The sequence below is a fragment of the Phasianus colchicus genome, chromosome 5 (assembly GCF_987193195.1).
Source record: "Phasianus colchicus chromosome 5, bPhaCol1.hap1.1, whole genome shotgun sequence".
Taxonomy (NCBI): domain Eukaryota; kingdom Metazoa; phylum Chordata; class Aves; order Galliformes; family Phasianidae; genus Phasianus; species Phasianus colchicus.
In genome coordinates this window covers 740,936-760,738 of record NC_143440.1, presented here as the reverse complement: position 1 = coordinate 760,738, position 19,803 = coordinate 740,936, and the positions used below count along the sequence as shown (strand labels likewise).

At 40.6% G+C, this 19,803-nt stretch overlaps 2 protein-coding genes across 7 annotated transcripts in view; one reads left to right on the top strand and one right to left on the bottom strand.

The window, feature by feature from the left end:
- Positions 1–19,803, bottom strand: part of CSTF3 (cleavage stimulation factor subunit 3) — a 44,023-nt gene that overhangs the window by 6,935 nt on the left and 17,285 nt on the right. Inside the window, exons 4-13 of the mRNA XM_031607385.2 lie at positions 7,560–7,592; positions 7,085–7,182; positions 5,596–5,662; positions 5,465–5,499; positions 5,231–5,357; positions 2,985–3,062; positions 2,643–2,805; positions 2,017–2,126; positions 1,471–1,587; positions 376–450 (exon numbers count right to left, since the gene is read on the bottom strand). Coding sequence (XP_031463245.1) covers positions 376–450; positions 1,471–1,587; positions 2,017–2,126; positions 2,643–2,805; positions 2,985–3,062; positions 5,231–5,357; positions 5,465–5,499; positions 5,596–5,662; positions 7,085–7,182; positions 7,560–7,592 — 903 coding nt within the window. The remainder of the gene's footprint in view (positions 1–375; positions 451–1,470; positions 1,588–2,016; positions 2,127–2,642; positions 2,806–2,984; positions 3,063–5,230; positions 5,358–5,464; positions 5,500–5,595; positions 5,663–7,084; positions 7,183–7,559; positions 7,593–19,803) is intronic.
- Positions 1–19,803, top strand: part of TCP11L1 (t-complex 11 like 1) — a 48,248-nt gene that overhangs the window by 23,482 nt on the left and 4,963 nt on the right. For 5 of the 6 annotated variants that reach the window (XM_031607387.2, XM_031607386.2, XM_090142091.1 and 2 more), the window contains 2 exons: positions 6,684–6,786; positions 16,012–16,135. The gene's annotated coding sequence lies outside the window, so the exon portion shown is untranslated. Of the gene's footprint in view, positions 1–141; positions 430–6,683; positions 6,787–16,011; positions 16,136–19,803 lie in introns of those variants that run through there. The other variant, XM_090142093.1, reaches the window with a different exon arrangement.

The window sequence follows — 19,803 nt, the reverse complement described above, 5'->3', positions numbered from 1 at the left end:
CTAAGGAAGGCAACAGGCAAAAGCGACGTGCTTTTAATCTGTAAAGGGGAGGCAAAGGGAAATTTTAGCTGAGCCAGCAAAACGTGCACCAATTCTTATGAGCTTTTTATAAAACATGACACCTTCATAATTTCTTTTAAGAGATTCTCCAAAAGACACAGAGGATAAATGTGTGCACGACTTGGTGTGTTTGGATGGTGACAGCCTGCAGTTACCAAACTAGCAGACATTCTAATCCAACTGTGCCATCCCAGCACTCCGCCTGCTCAGCTATTCTTGCGACCCAAAGACCTCACGTCAGTACTTCCCCGTGTGGTGGGTGTACTCAGGTGGATATGCAAATGTGGAAGAACTCAATACAGGAGATCATCTTACCAGAGTGGGATCAATGTCTTCAATAGCCAAGAGCCGGTTATATATGCTGTGCACTTTCTCATACTTCATTCGACTCTAAAGCACATTAACAAGAAATACAGACTGCTTAGTAATACTGCTACAAACCACCTGTGGGGATGCAAAGATCAGCATGAAGAAAAAAAAGTCTTGTTTCCTTTTTTCCTCAGTTGGAAACGATATACATCAATCTTTAATCTCCCCATTCTGTTTTTCCTAGTGTTTATGTATGTGCTTTTCATGTCTGAATCTAATTTAGTAATACTGCAGCAGAATGGCCATGTTAGGTGTTTGGGATAAGAAGACAAGTTCCTTCCTCTCCAACAAAAAGCAACTTGCACAGCAAATATGAAAATCACCATCTTCACTTCCAAACCTACACATTTCAAAGGATCCCATTCTGTTTGCTGCCAGCTGCAGCCCTTCATGTTGCGTTGTGCAACACTGGAAAACTTTAATAGCTGGTATCTTTGGATACTCGAGGCTGCCCTGAAAGCCAAGGGAAGATTTTCTTTAAGGGTGAAGACGTGTTTGCTTTTATGCTCCAGATCTTCCTGCAGAGAATCAAGTTACAGTAAGCGGGCACAATACACCCTACTGTGGATGTGTGAGTCCTCATCTGATCAACGGGACGTCGTCTTCATTCCTGATGGCTCAATGTGCAAAACCAACCAGTGTCAGGCATTACTCATCGAGTCTGTGTAACACCATGGTAGCCAAGGACAAATTCAGCCTCCAAGAATTAGACAGGAAAGGTGCTCTCTTACCCCACTTCGTAAGTGAAGAAACTGAGGCTCTGGTAAATGTAAACTAATCAGTTTCACTTTCACAGTTGTTTGAAAAATAGAGTTAACTGTCAAGTGGAAAGACATTACGATTTCAAAACAATGAGAACTATGTTTTTTTTCCCTCCCCATTTTGTCTGCTTAGTCTCAGAAACATTGGGTGGGACTAAAGTTAAAAGAATCAGTAAGTTACATGTTCAGAATGCCTGTGTATTTGGTATGTTTCAAAAATATGACAGTATTGAAGAAAGATGTCTTTGGGTTTTATGGCACGACATCGCTTTTTGCTCACCTCTTCATAATCTGCATACGCAAAATAGAGAAGCATATTCTTCTTTAGTAAAGTGCTGATGGCTCTCTCATAAATATTAGCAGCCTCATCGCTGAAAAGTTTAGCATTGTTCATGTCCTGTTATAAAATAAATACGATAATTGTTCAATGCCTGCAGCCTGCCCATGGCTTGTCTTCTCTGCACAAGTTCCACTGAGCGCCCTCATAATACTCCAATCAGGAGTCACTCATCTCCCCAGTGCTGAAGGAATCAGAGATGTCAAAGAAAACCTCACAAGAAAACAAACCCCAACCTAAAACCAGACAACACTGCAACAGTTTTTCATAATTCTTATTATCCCAGATGCAGGTTTTTTTTTTTTGTTTGTTTGTTTTTTTTTTAATTAAAATAGATCCAAATTTAAAATTCTGAATGTGATGCAACTTTTAAGATGCTCGAGATTTTTCACTCCCCCCTTGGATGTTATTTGAGAAAACATTAACAACAGTACACCGTGTTAAAGCAATTAAATAAGAAAAAAAAAAAGCTATCAGCATTCTCCTTACCCCTTTTTCAGCTAGCAGCTTACTAGATTGCTCAAGATACTGTGCAGCTTCATACCAGATATCTGGGTGATGTCCCAGAACCAAAAGGCATTGCTCATAGGCAAACATAACTAGGGGGAAAAATGTAAGAAATATTCCTTGTATATTATTGCAGAAATAGTACTACCTTGCACAATGACATACAGAAAACAGCGATTAAAGTAGAAACTATTAATACTAACGGGCTTTGAATGGAATGATCACAATTGCAGTTTTTACATCATTGGAACTTGATGAATCACAACCAGCAGCTACAACCCGCCTCCTCCTCAGAGGAGGAAGCAGAACTCAATCAGGAACACCAGCCATAAGGTCAGGCTGTGATCCACAACTCTAAAGTTTGGTGGCACATGGCCATAGCACTGTACCCCAAATCTACACATTGCTTTCAGCTTGCCTTAAGCAAAAACTAAACAGACTAAAAGAAAAAAAAAAATAATCACACAATTCAAGAACGGAAAGAAAAAACTTGACCAACTTCTGCTACACCACAATCCCCGCATACTAAAACATTATTATTTATGCTGGAGACCATCAATGGAGCTAAGAAATAGAACCCTACATATCCTACAGTGGTACCTAATTACCTCTTTTTGTGATGAGAGTTTGATCCTCTGTACGCAGAGGATTGCTCTTCTCCCACTGGATGTACTTCTTCCACATGTCCACCTGCTGAGCCTCCTGTGGGGTGTTCTGGGGGGGGACGGAGGGGGCATTGCGGTCCAGCCCCTTCATGACTGTCTCATATTCCTGGAACAGAAATGATGCTTTGAACAGCAGATCTAAGCAAATCAAAAACTCATTTTATGAAACTGATAAATATTTCAGCATGCCAAACTTAATACTTTAACGTACATTTTCTGTTAAAGTGAGAAGCATGCGTAATGCCAGTTTGTAGAATGGAAACAAAACTCATCAGAAGTTTGTACCTTTGCTACACGTCGTGCATTCATGTAATCCCTACTCCTGTCTTCAATCATCTTCTTCGCTAAGTGAATATTGATTCCCTGCAGAAGAGCAAAACAAGGGAGTGGGTTCAATGTGGAATTGCCAAATCTCATTTCATACAGAAAGAGCCTGAGGGGGAATGCAAAAGTGAGCAGGAAGGTGAAAGCCATCTTCAAACATAGATCTTAAAAGGTTCTGGATTTCTCCTGATAAACATTTCACACAAGGGCAGAACTTATTTGCAAGGGAATAAATTCAATACTAAAATTCAGGTGACTTGAAACACGTCAGTACATTTTTAATCTTACCACGGCTTTCAAAACACAATGAGCGTTACATAAATCAGATGGGGGAGAAAGCAGAAGAATGAATGTATTTGCAAATCAGAATTTTCCTTTTAAATGGTGGCCAATGCCTATGCACAGAGCCGTGGTTCTCTGCCCAGCTGCTGCACGCTGTCTACCAGATGAAGATGAGGACAGCGTAGGAACCGTTCAGCTTTCCTGGACAAGTCAGAGCTCACTGCTCTGCCTCCTGGCCCATTCCTGAAGCACTGGATGGCCATAGCTGTCCCTCTGTGACACCCACAAGTGCCCGGCACAATGCCCAGCCAGACAGTTGCTTGCTGAGGGCATGGTGCTGCCCCACAGCACAGCCCACACCATGGGGATGCGGGCCTGGCTGTGGGGTGCCAGGAGCGCCTACCCCAACAGTCTGCTCTGATGGCAGGACCAGCAATGCCCTTTCGCTCAGGCCTGGGGCAGAGTCGATCTTCCTGAAGTGCTTGGCAGGATTTTGAGGAAACAACATGGTTTTAGTACCGTTCCAAAGGGGCATCTGAGCTGGGTACCAACACGTTGTGGGAACAAGGGAAAGGCACCAGCTGCTTCTTACTGAGAGATCTGGGACAGCCATAGAACATATACCCAGCAGCACTCCATGTAGCCCGTGCAGCTGACATGACACTGCTACCCGGCTGCTACTGAGATAGTAGGCAAGCTGAGGGCTTTGTTTTAGCATGTTTTAGCTGCAGCAAACACCCAGTAACCTTTGGTGCCAGCAGCTGCACACCAATCTCTTTCACTGGGCTGTTGCTGCAGGGATGGTTTCCCCTCAGATAGCAGTGCTGTCTGTACAGCTGCCCTGCCCTCCTCGCCTCACCAAGAAGACACAGAATAAACGCAGGCCAGGCGTTCTGACATTCTGACTGTCCAGCGGATCTGGTAGGAGCAAGCAGCAATAGTTTTCATTTACAGTGTGGGTGGGAAGAGACAAAAGCTTATAGGGAGGCAGTTGGCAGTGGGATGGGGCGTTTTTCAGCAGAGGGCAGATCGCTTGGTTCTTCTCAAGCGGCTGCCGTGAGTGCAGCACCAGGCTATTGCAGGACACGCTATAGGTGTGCAGGGCTATGGGTGCCAGAGGCACTCCTGCCAGCAAAGCACGGTGGCCCTCCTGTCACCAGTCCTACAACTGGTGCAGTCAGAAACAAGGAGAAACGGTCCCTTCTTCCCTTTAAAGTATATGGCTGACCTACGGTGCGCCAGCATCAGCAGCACTGGGTGCAATGTGGGATGTGGGTGTGTGCTGTAGGAACGTACTGAGTACAGAGACATCGACTCCCAGTTCTACACTCCCACCTATGTGACCGGGGGAGGTTAACAAGCTGTTACCAGATGTGTCTATGGATACTACAGAGGTGCAACTACAGATCAGCCTCCAGGTCATTGAGCTGAGGACAGTGAGGACATTGCTGACGGCACTGGGACAGCAGACTCACCTGAGTCAATGCTGTAACGGTGAAGAGCATTTTGTATGTACTTGAGAACATGCAACTTAATACTGCAGAGGACATCCAAACCATCACAGCCAAATGCCGTTGTACCCACCATGCACGACTGTGCTTAGTGTGACAATGTGACATTGACAGCAGTTCCGCTGGAAGGGCCCTTCAAAGCTCACCACGACAACAGCCTGACCACCTCGGGGCTGACCAAAAGTTGCAGTGTGTTACTGAGGGCATTATCCCAACGCTGATGGCACGGGGCACCAACCACCTCCCTGAGAAGCCTGTCCCAGTGTCTGACCACCATCACGGTACAGAAATGTCTCTTTGCCGAGTACCTGTCATCTCTCACACCTAATTTAGTGGGCCCAATTTTGGGCACCATACTTGATTATAAGATTATTACATCTTTAAGTCACAAACAAGGGTTAAGCTTTTGATTACCTCTTCGTATTTGTTATAATCTCTCCAGAGCTGTTCTATGTTAATCATTGGATTCACACACCCACGCTGGTACACCCTGCGGACAGCTGTTATCCTCTGGTTTTCTGCATAAGATCCTACAGCTTCTCTAAATGTTGGGGAGAGAGATTAATGTCAGCTGTTACAGATCATATCTGGTATGAACATCGACATTATATTAACTTAAAAAAAATAAAAATCTTTCAAGGTACTTACACGCCCTTCAAAAAATTGATGTAATCCACCCAGATCTATTCAAGAAAAAATAGTACATATAATGAAATCAATGTTTAACTGTACTTGATATCAACTTAGAAATAAGATGTGTTTTCATAGAAGAAACATACCTGGTATGACATGATTTCCATGCCAATCTTATCCAGAGCAAAATCATATGCCTGAGCCATTTTTTCTCTGAGGAAAAGAACAAACCACAAAGACCAAAGGGCAATTCTTCAGTATTTTAAAAAATTCTTTATTCTGCATTCTTTTGTGCAGCAAAGCCTAAGCAAACCCCGAGGAATAAAAAGTGTCACCCAACAGCTGAGAGCAGAACTTTGCACTGGGACATCTTTCAATTCCGCATATAGATGTTTGTTTAAAAGAAAGCTGTTTGCATTTATTGGTGGCAATGCAGCATATTACTGGTTCCCGAGACCCCCTCCTTAAGAATGTGGAAATCCAAGCACACAAACTGCAGAGGAATGGAGAAGATAAAAGATAACTGGTGTCTACATGCTCCTACTCGGCAGATGTACCCGTTGTTTCCTTTTCTCTCTCAAAACCTTCCAAACCTTGTCATTCCCTAGCAACATCAAACCTGGACAATGAGGAGTAGCCCCACATGTGGAACCCAGCCAGAATCTTTCATAAGATCTCCTACCCTCCTCAAAATCAAAGTGATTTTCCCAAAATTGAAGATGTTCACAGAATTTTTTCCTTGCCCAGTTTCCAATGAAAATAGCTTTTACTCTTCCACTGTCTTTTGTTTCCTTTCCTCAAATATTTTTCATTACTTCCCTAATTTTTTGTCCGTATTATCAGGAAAAATAGAGGAAAGTTAAATGGGACAAAGATGGGGTAGAAGAGGAAAATACTTCTTAATAATTATTTCAAAACAGTCTTTTAAAAATTAAAAGTCTGTTTCTTTTTGTTAATGGATCAGTGACTATCTAGCCTGTTGTAGGATACAGAGATTATGGTGGGCTGGGAAAAAAACAGTTCATAGAACGCTGGAAGTTACTGATATTTCTTGAATCCTCAAGCAGGACAAAAAGCATTGGACTGCCCAGGGGATAATAAATGAGCAAAATGCAGTAAATGATAAGAGATGAAAATTAAAAGACCCCCAAATTTTGACACCTTGATTTTTTATGCTTGGTAAGCCTTGCCAAGCTTACTCTAATAAATGATTTGCTTTTACTTTCAAATGTAGCACCTCAGCTGGAAGCAATGTTGAGTGTTGTGGAGACCCTAAACAGGGCAGAGAGGAGGGGGAGAACAGAGAAGGCTGCGACTGAGAAAGAGGCGTATTTCAGGTGAGCCCAAGCGCCAGTTTCGGGTGCAGAGGAATGCATGGGTGCTCCAGCTGCTCCCCTGCTGCTGTCCCACCTCTCCACCCAGACCCAGACTGAGAAGTAATTTCACACAGCAAGCTCAATGAAAGAAACTTTAAAGAAGGTGTTTCCAAAATGCAGATTAAATAGTATTACCCGCAAACCCCACTCTACAAAGTTCCCCAGCAGGTTTGGCATACAGGTTCCCCCCACCCCCTCATCAAAAATTAAGTGAAGATTCATATAATACAAATAATTCAGAGCAGTGCTGACAACTTACTTGTAACTAGGCAGCTTCCCCTTGGTTTCACGTACATAGGAAAGGTAACATTTCCATAAATCAATGTGTAAAACCTTCATAAGGCATCGCTGAAATAACTGTTCAATACATCAAGAAGACGTGATCAGGATTCCAAAAATATCAAGTTTCTACTTTTAATACTATGCACTATGAAATAAAACCTTCGTTTTTATAATTGAAATTTGTAAGAAATAATGAGGCAAACTACTCATCCTTTGACAAAAGCACCTTTATGCTACGCAAAGAAACTGGGGAGAATTAAGCAGAGAGATTCCTCTGCTAACTTACTAATTACAGTTTGCTTACAACAAAGTCTATGTTACTGAAACTTCTTATCTGTATTTTTCAATAGCACAATCAATGGCAGCTCTCCTTTTTTGCAATCTGCGTTAGCTGAATCACAAGCTACTTGTTCTTGCTATAGAGTTAGATGGCATATATTAATAGGACTCACCTTTTCCACTTTGTCATAATTTTTTGCTTTAATCTACAGGGAAGCAGAAAAAAACAAATCACTTAGAAACTATTTTAGAATAGCAGGAATATATTCTGCATACAGTATTAAGCATTCCAGTTTGGCTGTCAAAACTAATCAATTTCTATCTTGCAAAAACACAATTAAGTACATAAAAAACATATACCTAGCTTGGCTCTTTCCAAATGTTCTTATATTTAATTTTTGACATCCATTAGGCCAAAATCCAGGTCTGAGTAGGCAAAGCTGCTTTCCTGTGCCCAGGTGTGGACACTCACACGCAACCCCCTATTTTGAGGAACTCTGTTGTCTCAAGTGCATATACTAACTTAGGTACCAAAGCCAACAGAACAAGGTTTAGTAAATCCCCATTAAAATACCATATTTACTAAAGTAAGAGGTTAACTCATTTTATATTTGAACACTTATTTCTCCAAGTGAACTCTGATACATCAAAACCCTCACACCTGAGCACTCAGGCAGCAGACACCAACAGGGCACAGGCCGAGACAGCCTCCCATTCTACTGCACCGTGGGATTAAGCTATTGTACCGCCTTGATATGACTGGCATTTTAAAGCACAAGAGAATTTGTAACGGGAGCTTTAGGAAACATGGACTACAGGAGGCCTACAGTCAATCTCTGCCGCACAGCACAGCACAGATCCTGCCCGGGCTGACGCCTTCTCAGCTTCTCTGCTCTCTTGCTGGTGCCCTGACTCCCCAGGCCCCTCTGCACTGGTTCCCAACATCTCTCACTCTTGAACAAGATCAATTAAAAATGAGGGAATTGAAGAGATTTTTGCTGACCTTGTGCCAGCAGCACTTTCAAACCAGAGCAGCGTCTTGTCTGGGTTTGAATGATTTCACCAAGCCCCAGTTCGCAGGGATTTAAACCTCATTACCTCACATAGGTTTCACACACTTCTTCTGCAAACTGTTTGGCTGGGAGGCAGCTGATTATAGCAGTGACAGACTGCAGAGACGCTGCTGCTCTGCAATGGCATGACTTGAAGCCAGGAGGGCTGGGCAGTGCTGCTGGGAGCACCCACAGCCTCACGTGCTGAGCTAATGGGCAGCCATGTACAGGCACACGTCTCGTTTCTGCCTTCTCACTTCTTGTGAGAACAGCACCGTGCTTTAGACTGATCTCAGCAACTTTAAGGCACTGGATAAGCACAGAGCAACCCCACTCAATTGTTTACCCAAGCATTTTATTGGAGTGTGGCAGCACTGTCACTGAGCACCACAAGACGGAGCAGAAGGAACACCTCCCAGCCAGATTACCTGTGCAGCCAAAGAATGGACTTTTACCTCAAGACCTTGAAAATGCTTTGCTAAGAAAAAATCAGTATTCTTTACTTGCGTGTAACTCAAAGAATGAAGTATTCTCTCTGCATGAGTTACCTGATATATGAAAAGCTGCTGTCCATGCTTGGGCTTCAAGCCAGCATTACGTATTTGTTACTCATTTCCAACATCTAATCCACAGAAGTGGTTTGATACCAGTAGCTGAAAATTCAGCTTGCTAGTGAGATCTTGGCACCAATGAAGTGAGGAGGTTGGAGATTAACAGGATTTAAATAAACAAAAAGCAAAGCAAGAGCAATATTTGCCAAAGCTCCCTGAGTGCATCCCACTGGCTCTCCTGGCAAGCCACCGTGCTGAGGGCAGGGCAGCCTCCTCTCCTGAAGGGTTTTGGTGGGGTTTCCCAACTCAGCCAACATCCTGCTGACCCAGCACAGGGACACCTGAGGTGGGGTAAGCACAGCGCCATGGGGCTTCCCCATTACACACAGGAACAGGCAGTGATTGAACACAGAGCAGTGTTAAAGGACTGACACTAATGCAATTCCATCCCTGAGTACAAACAGAACAAAGTGAACGATACGTCTCTACAATAGATCATCCTCTGAAAAAGTCATTTTAAATGTGACAGTCCAATAGAAAGCTTAAGCCACAACTGTATCAGCTCTGTACAAGATGAATTCATAACAACAATCAGATCTCTTCATAGAACACACTCTGTACTTCCCAATAATGAACTTCATAAACTTTCAAGGGGAAAATTCAATCTGTAAATGACAACACACTTCACTATTTTGAGTAGACTTATGAAGACATATGTACCATGTAAAGCTAAGGAAAGCAGGATACTTTAGTCATCTCGAGACCTAGAACTATTTGCAGTTGGCTAACAACATACAGTACAAGACTAATATGCTTGCTGGTTTTATTTAACATTCTTAATGTTTCCTCTTTCGCCAAGCTCCTAAGAAATTAAGGTCAGCACATGCTCCTTGTGGATCAGCACAGCTTCTGCCATGACACTCATTTGTTACAGACCTTGGGCTATTTCTGTATTTCGAATCCCTGTCCTTTTTCAGTGACTATTCTCTGAAGAAATAATTGGTATTCTCAAGCAGAAGAGGCAATGTCCATTTGCTGCTGGACTCCAGCTGAACTTGCAGCTGCTCTCCCTGCAGTGCAGTGGGCCCTTTTCCCCAGCTGCCCTACCTGCCTCCCAGGCACTGCTCTTCCTGGGAATTGTGAAAAGAAGCTCCAGGTGCAGCTGGCAGAGGACACAAGCTGGTGAGGAGGGAACACCAGGGCAGCACCAGCACTGGGACGTCCTTCACACTGACCACTATTTCTAACACTATTTCCTAGAGTCAGGTTTTGTTACAATACCACACGTACAACACCTTTAATGCCTTCTTTGTTTTAAGAACACATACACGTTTCAGCAGAGAAAATTAAAACCAGAGCATCCACGTATTTATTCACACTAGATAATATGTTATTAAAAGTTAATATCGAAAGGGAAAATCAGACTATACCAAATTTACCATAACTGAATCCACGTGTGCCAACCATTTGTCGTTTTTCTTTTCTTTCCTTTTAAATAATCCACTATCCACTGTCAAACCTGGTGAGATGTAATTAGGATCTCTATTTATATCAAGTAATAACTATTAATTAATAAAATACATGCAGGTACATTTGCACCCATCTCCAAGAGACATTTGGGGCTGGCTGGAGAGGTGTTCTCACTACACTTGCAGAATAAGTACTGTTAGGAATAGTGCAGCTCACGCTACTCAGAGTGCCCCAAGCAAATGCAGGATGACTTCAAAAGTAATTTTTTTTAAATGTGGTGTAACACAATTACATGGTTGTGTGCCTCAATTCCAAAATCTGTCACAGAATGAGATTCTAAAAGTTCCTTACAATTACTCTGTGTCAGAAGCCTCCAGCTACTACTACATGGGTTATGTCTAGAGCTTTCTCAGTCATGGCATTACATCAAACCTTAAAGCTGTCTCTGCTGATATGTCAAAATTCAGAAGTATCCTCACAAGATGCCATCACAGCTGTTACGTATTTGGCTCCAGTGTAAAGCAAAAGAAATACGTTTTGCTACCTGCTTTCTCATCACAACTACTTTCTGGGTTTCACAGGTGTTTTTAGAGGGTTATCACATACACTACCATGTATTTGTACTTCTATTTAAGTCTGCCTTGAATTTTCTCAGAGTATTTAAGAATAAATCAACTGTACAGGATATTGTTTAAGCCAATGAACAAAACCTGTACCTCTTTAAATCCGGCTATCAGTTAATACCCCCACAGACATTGAAAAGCCTTTTTCCAAATCTGGGAACAGAAAACAGATGTCACAGAATCACAGAATGGTTCAGGTTGGAAGGGACCTCTTGAGATCAGCTGTCCTGCTCAGCAGGGGCACCCCAAGCAGACTGCCCAGGACCACGTCCAGATGGCTTCTGAATATCTCTAAGTAGATAGTCCATTTTAATTCACACCTTGGGGCAGTTTCAATTGCCACATACAGACAAATCTTTAGAACTGCTACCTGCCTCTACTTCCTTACAAAAAATAACAGCCTCTTGGTTCTGCAGTGAGGCACTTTCTTCATGTTAATCATTTGAAAAACAGGCACAACTCTGGGGTACCACTGCCAAAAAATAGCCAGGGGCTGCACAGGAAAATATTGCATCATAACCAGCCTTAGAACAAAATTCTGAGCATAACTGCATTACATGATTTTTCTAGTAGGAGAACAGTACTGAATTATAGTCACCAATTTACTCAGCACCTCATTTCTGATGTCACGTATATTTTTCTTTTCTCAATCTGGGTTAGAAAAATGAAGAAGCAATTTCTCAAGTGTATTCTCTTCCTTTTCACCTTTTTCATTCTACAGCTACATCTCATTTTGATTCTTTGCATTTTAATGGCTTTTTAGAACACTTCTCATTCCTTCAAGACCTGAGCAAACTCAACTTGTATTCTTAACTGCACTGTTGTTTTCCTTCTTGATGAACTCATTCCCATTACAGCAAATTTTTCTTATAGATTAGTGTAATTCAAGCAAAGTGCAGAAACTGGCATTTAGAACTCGTGACGATGAACACATCACACAGAAAAAAGACAATTTCAGTTATCTGTCACTTTCACTGCCCTACAGAACTGACATTTTAAAACTGCACACACAGAAGGTGGGGTTGAACAAGAACTGCTGCATCTCTTTTATCTGTCAGTGCTGTCTCAGTTTATTGAGCTGTTTTCTTTCTAGTATGGGCTTTATTTTGTTAATCTATTTCCTCAAATTCATCAATGCAAAATCATTAAGAAGTTTCCTCTAGTAGCTTGGTACAACAGCTGTCCTGAACAGAACTTGGTACTGGTATATAATCACAGCTATGCTTCCCCAGTCACTTCTCCTGCAACGGCTCATTATTTAGCATAAGCATTTCTCAGGTGCCCATTTAAACATCAACAGACCATACAAGCTGTCTAACAGACACCTTCTTCTGTTTGCAGTCATTGTAGCTGCAAACAAGAATTCCCCACCAAGAGAAAGACTGGTCTACATTACCACTACGGTTACTTTTCTTTAAGATTTCTAAGAGAAACTTTGATTCTTAATTCCTTCTTGTTCAGCCAATTTTCCCCCCTTCTCCTTATCATCTTTGCATTTAACAGCTTCACATGGTCATTCTGTGATCCTGTCTGCTACAGTCAGGTGAAGTTACTGAGTATCATCCATATCACTCTCCGTGTTCTAAAACCTGCGCCAAAACTCCAGAAGCCTGCTGACATACACATCTTAACTAGCAGAGTCAGCACCTCATATCTGTATCAGGAAGATGTGTTTCATACTATCTGCTCAGCAACACTCAAGAAGACAAAGACTTGCCTTAGGTGTTTCAGTAACAGCAGCTAACTACTTTATGCTTTTAATCAAGATAACATGAGCCATTCCAGTATTCTAGTCGGGTCTGTATTTTACTGTACAGCACGTCTTCACATATGATAATTTTCAACCATTACCCATTCTTTTGTATCTTCTCCAAATATCATTACACTTCTTTATTTAAAATTTCCCTGTTATCACATTTGAAATTAGCTGTGTGAAGTAACTTGGAAATGCTAAGTATCCTATTATCCACTCCTTTGTAGCCATATTCAAATTCACTCTAAGACTCTCAATATGTCTGCAATTTCTTTAAGAAAAAGTCAATTTTAAACATGGTTTAGGGCTTTTAATTTAGTCTTCAATTTCAAACTCACTTTAAAACCCCAGCAGGAAACATCACCACACAGGCACAGTCCTGCAAACCGCCTTCCTGACTTCCACTTTGGTTCTTCCTATGTATTTTAGCTCACTTCTGCTTCTCATCTCTATTTCTCACCACCTTTTGTATTTCACAGAAGCAGTGGGAAGCATTTTCGGATGGTTAACATGAACAGATTTACCAATCTCCCTATAATGAAGTAAGCTATTCACAGAGCAGCAGTGCTTTTTTAACCTAGTTTGAATTTTACAAATTCATAGGGCTCAATGATAAAATGTCCCAAGATAAAGACCTGATGTCTGATCTATTGGCTGGATCATTGAAGTTATAAAGTTAAATTAAAATGTAAGCGTAAAACAAACATATTTGGCCCACAGACCCCCCAGTTTCTAAACTCAGATAAATTATACCAAATATCTACCTCAACTGCATACTGTGAGTGAAGAGTCCCTCAGCACTGGCAATGGAACACATTCCTCCAATGCTTTTTTTGGCTAGTTTATGGAGGTAACAGGCACCACCAACTTATTCAAGGTTTCCCAACTGAGCAGCATACACACAATCTGCCATCACCCCTAGTGATGCACTAACCCAGCAACACAAAGTTTCCTGCAAAAGACCTAAAAAGCAACTCAGAGATCAGACTGCTGCAAAAGACTACTTAAAGGATATGTGAAGCATCCCCACCCAGCAGAAATAAAAGAAAAGCCATCTGTTTCATCACAGATCTCACACAGTAAGCTCTGAGATCTATCTTAAGACCCTTGATTTAAAATTTTTTAGTTGCTTTTGACTACTATTGGAAGTGTTCAAAACTGCAGCGCACCAAACAAACAGCTCCTTTTTTGATTTTGGTACCCTCAAAATCTCACAGACAAGGTAAGAAAGCAAAATTTGTAAGAAAGTGTATTTTCTACACAGTTTGATGATATAACAGTGGATAAAAAGGCTATTTAGGGGAACAGCCCGATCCCTATTAGGACTGTAGTTGATTTTTTGATATATTCATTGGATGCCTACAGACAGTTCTATTGCATTCATTTCAAGTACACTTGCAAAAAAGTTTAACAACTGCAATTATCTTCTAATTGTATTACAGATTATTTATCGAATGAAATTAAAATAATCCTCATTTTTATATGGAAGGTTTTAATACCCTTCCGTCCATTCACCAAGATATATTCAGGATACAGCTGAAAAAGTTAGAATTTCAGAGTGGCCTAATTTCTTGAAAGATTTTTAAAAGTATATATATGTACTTAAAAAAACAAACACAAAAAAACCATACATAAGGGAGTAGTTCCCTTACACAGAGATTCTATGCTGAGTGTGAAAAGGGCCAACATTCCAAATGATCAAATCTTAGGACCAGAAAGAACTGCTACTCGCTTGAAGTGGTCAGATTCATTCAGAGACTATGCATTAACTTATTAGCATGGAGGTGGTCTAGACAAGGCTCTTCCCAAATTAAATATAATGCATCCAAACAAGTTTGGAAAAGGAACAAAAGTTTCTCAAGAAGGAAAAAGTGGTACTAGAAGATGTGATGCAGTGTAATCTTCTGATGGCTACGACGGTACAAGAGCAGCCTGGCCCATCAGCAGAGGACAAATCGTTCTTACTGTTGTCCCCACAGCTGGAACACAGGGAGTAATTTTAATAATTTGTTGCAAAAATGACCCAAAGACAAAGGTGTTAAAAGCAGGAGGTTGGACTGAAGACTCTAAAGATGCCTATGGGCTCTAATGTTTGATCACCAAAGACAACTGTCATCACAGGAAAATAAGCATTGGAAATGATCAAGTTAATACTGGAGAATAATGATCACACACAAGTAAAGCATTGCATTCATCCTCTGAACTTGCAGTTGACAAGACCTGCACTACATTACACAATGGAAACAAGTGCACTTAACTGCAATGTTGCAAACATTGCAGAGAAGGGAGAAGGGTTCAGATCCTGGCATTGCTACAGAGTTCCTAAGAAATAGTGCAGAAACATTTCTGTCAGTCGTTTACTAATCTGGGAAAATAACTGGCCTCAAAAACGTAAGCTGAACCTGATGGCGGAGCTGTTGTTTGCTCTACTGCAGTGAAACATTCCAACTGAAGGGAATCAGCCTATTTTTCTAACACAGGCAGCTGCCTTGATCAAAATCCTTTGTACATCTTTTACAAACAGAAGGAATTTCTTTACTTTTTCCTTCCTGAGAATACATACAGTTATGCAAAAGTTACATCCACAGTGTTAAAAACCAGAATGACTATATGTGAAAAGTCAACTAATTATCATACTGCTTAGTACTCAAAAAATGCTTTTCTAGTGCATTTATGCTCACTCTTCACTTAAACTCAGTGCTATGAAACTTTTCAAGTGGCTTTCCTTCACCCTCCCTTTCAAGCTTCAGCTTGACGCCTTCAAAGGTTAAAGCTAAGCCTGCAAGGCTTTATCTAAAGTCACACTACTCATGAAACGGAGAGACCACGATATATGTGTATCTACTTCAAATTGAAGGGAGCTGATATTAAGGCTTAGATACTTCCTAAGCTACCTTACACTTGGATCCAATTGACTGGAGGAGTAGATTTGAGTGGAGAAAAAGCTCAAATTGGAAAAGAAAAAAACCCAACAGATTACACATTCCCACTCTTTAGAAATGAAAGGCGACATTTCTACTGCAAGCTGGTTTTTTGGTTTGCTTGTTATACAGATTTTAAATGTTGCAGATCAAATTCAAAATAACTTACACCTTCTCTAAGGGATTTTTTAAAAACAGTCCATGCTGTTTTAAGATTAAAGCCCATTTAAGCCAATTGTATAACTGTCTTTACAGATTCATTGAACTGCTCCTACTTGATATTCATCAGTACCGGATTAGCAGAGAGAAGGGCTGCTCAGACTTTGATTTCAGCCAAATGAAAACGTCATGTTCTAACAGTCATTTAACCTACAGCTAGGTAGGTGCATTTACAGTTTATTTCATGAGAAAGATGAAATGTAAAAGCCCATTATGAAAGCAATACAGACACTTGTGGCCCACGCAGTCTGGCAAAGCAGACAGATAAAATACAACTGACACCACAGCTTCCACCTATCACTCCCCATCTCAAATCACAGAGAACAAATACCAGATGTTAGTGACATATATTCAAGCTAAATACGCTGCCTACACAAGAATAGAATGAAACACCTCCTAAGGTATTTCAAATTCAAACTTGATGGCAAGTTTAAATGATGTTATCTGTAGTTTGCCCATAAACAAGAATGACATACACCTTTTACATATTTTACAAATAGGCACAAGCATTAATCTATATTTTTAAAGAGAATCCAATTAAAACACATAATCAGTTCAGATGATACAAAATCTTTGCTGAGGAAAGCCAAAGGACTTATTTGACTGCAAGCCAACAATTTTTGAATGTAAGGCTACCTAACACCAGAAGCCCTACAGAAAAATTGCCTTACTCAGCTTACAGAACACTTATCGTGTCCTGATCCAGATTCAGAAGAAAGGTTACTCTTGGCTTGTGGGCTAGAACAAAACACCTGCTTACTGATCAGCAAAGGAGGTGCTACTTTTATGTATACCAGTACAGAATGAAGAAATACAAATGGCCAGGGAGCCCTCTGAAGTTTCATATCACTAATGAAATGTTTGATATTAATCATCAATTTTTACACAATGAAAAATTGTTGCTTCTATAGTCTGACACCAAGGGGTGTCCATACAGAACTGGACATCTTCTACGAAGCTGCTGTTTAAGACAGCAGAAGCAGACAGTTTGTTATTTCTACCCCTCAAATTGAGCAGACAGGCGCACCGTTATATTGATAAAGACTGGATAGAAGAATACAAAATGCTTTCAGGTCAGATTTGCATTAAAAAATGCAAAACATCTGCCAGTTTCAAGCACTGAATTAAAAAATAGTAGATAGAATGTCAGTTGACTTCTCACATCTAATTTACAGATGCACAGCTTAAATAAAACCATGGTAGTTTTATTTGGCTGGTTTAAACTGAGATGGCAAGAGTAGCATCTGATCTCCCCTAAGCATAATGAACTGCAGGAACAGCAAACCACCCTCCTCTGTAGAAGTGACATGTAATTAACACAGTAGCTTAAGCGATCACTCTTATCACTGGCAGAAAATATTTGGCTAAGTGAAATATAGGCACCTTGGCGAAAACATAAGGTAAACTACCCAAATTAGGAAGATAGAGCTCAAAGCCAGGCACGGTCCTAAAGAGAAGGAGGTGAATTTCCTCTCACTCAAACCTTAGTGTCAGAGGAAGATGGCGGCTGCACTTATTTTTGGTGTATATATCGTGGTGATGCAGCATTGAAAAAAAGTTGGAGACTTGGTAACATGGTGAAGCAGCACCATGGGATGTCTGTGGGTCAGCTGACACTTGAGCAGAAAACTGCTTGCATAGTTGAATAAAAAAAAAAATCAGGATCTAGACAGCTTTTAGCAACTCTGCCAGCCTGTAAGAAAAACAAACCACAGGCATAGTGCTGAATTCAAGCAGATAGTGCACTTCAACATACAGTCAAGAATTCTACATGTTGGAGGAGCAGAAACACTCGGTATTAGCAACAAAATCATAGAATATTAAGGTTGGAAAGACTACTGAGATTATCTAGTCCAACCATCAACCCATGACCACAAGGACCATGTTGGCGCAATGCCCACCCTTTTCTTGGAAACTTCTAGGGATGGACTCCACCACCTCCCTGAGCAGCCTGTTCCAATACCTCACCACACTGAAAGGAAATTTCTCCTAATATCCAACCTGAGTCTCCCCTGGTGCAACTTGAGGCCATTGCCTCTTTTCCTACTGCTGTTACCTGGGAGAAGGGGCTGAGCCCCATGTCACTACAATCTCCCTGCAGGTAGTCGTAGAGAGGCTGAAGATCTCCTGAGCCTCCTCTTCTCCACACTGAACAATCTCAGCAGCCTTGGCTGCTCCTCATAAAACTTGTGTTTCAACTGTGAAGCTTTTGCAGAAATGACAAACAATCCCTCATGCAGGTTTATGGTAACAATTCAGCAGTGCAGTCTTCCTTTGATTCAGATAAGTAAAAATAACCTGATCAACCTAATCAAGCTAGGTTGATTTAGAAACACTTGTGTTTTTCTCATTTGTAAATTAAAAAAAACCCCACAACTACAGATTGATTGTATTCCTAGAATTTCTGCAAATGAGAAATAAAATCACAAAACATCTTCCTGGTGAGAAAACTGAATTTAAGGAATATCAAGAAAACTATGAGAAGAGAAACTTACCTCCGTCTGCTCTTAGTGCAAGAAAAATACTTCTGCTCAATTAAACTGCCCATCAACTTTAATGTTCCACACTACTTCCTTTTTAATAACCTTTTTTAACACAGAAAAAAGCACGTGGTATCATTTTAAAATACTAACATAGTCAATTTTACATGAAATGCAAAGCATAAAATAGCTTTTAGCTATGGCTAAATGAGAAATGAAATTTCAACCTTTATCAGCAAATGCTACAATCAGTTTGTTGCTCACGTTTACCATCACTGAAATTCTATCAAGGGCAAATTCAGTGGAATACTCTAAGATTTTAAACAACTACTTGTGTTGCATTTCAGTGGATAAGCTTACTAATAGCATTATAGCATTTCATGGTATTTCCCTGAGGAACACCAGCAGCAATAACCAACACTTACCAAGACCTCAATGCCTTTTTTTTTTTTGGAAGGGACCAGGGACACTCTTTTTAATGTGTTTTGGTTTGCATCCACACATTCTTCAGGTTAACTAGAGAGCAAAAGTCACGTGCTGGGAACTATAGTAGAGTGCATTTCTGTAACAAAAGAGCAGCTAGTAAGGCTGCCAGGGGCACATATTTGTACTTCTGAAGATTTACCCCAATATAAGTAACTTTACATTCTTTTGTACAAATTGTACTTTCTTTTCATCAGTTTTTATACAATTTGCAGAGAGTAACTAAACTTCAGGGATCTCAGGATAAGTTTAAATTTCAAGGAAAGTTTGAACTGAATCCTGAACCATTTGTACAACATACTGCATAGCACAGGCTGCTAACTGTGCACCTATTACAAATACAATATAATTACAGTCTCAGCAGCAGCCACACAGATGCAAAAGCATAATTAAATGATGTTAAGAGTACTAGATTCCTTCTGCAATATGAAGGATGTAGCATGGTTTGTCAGAGATTAGTTTTGGAATTAAAAAATAAATTGAAAAAAGGCATGAAAATTACAGAAAATTTGAAAATATTACAAATATATTATTCTATTTCTGTGGAGTCTTCCCCCCCTGTTCTGACCCATCAAAAACAGTAAGTAGAAGCTTGTTCCTTAAATTCAAAACATCTCAATTGTCCAATGACAGCTTCTTCATAAGGATTCTTGGGACTTCCTTGTCACCTGAAGGGTGTATTGTAAGGGCACACTGCGTGACACTTTCTATCGTAATAAGTGATAGAGCTCACAATTTTCACAGCTAATACACTTCTAACTCTCCTCACTGAAAACATACCAAAATGTTTTTTTGATGAACAGGGAGAGGAAAAGGAAGGATAATACTCAGCTGCAATTTCAAGACCGGAAAAGTAAAACAGGAA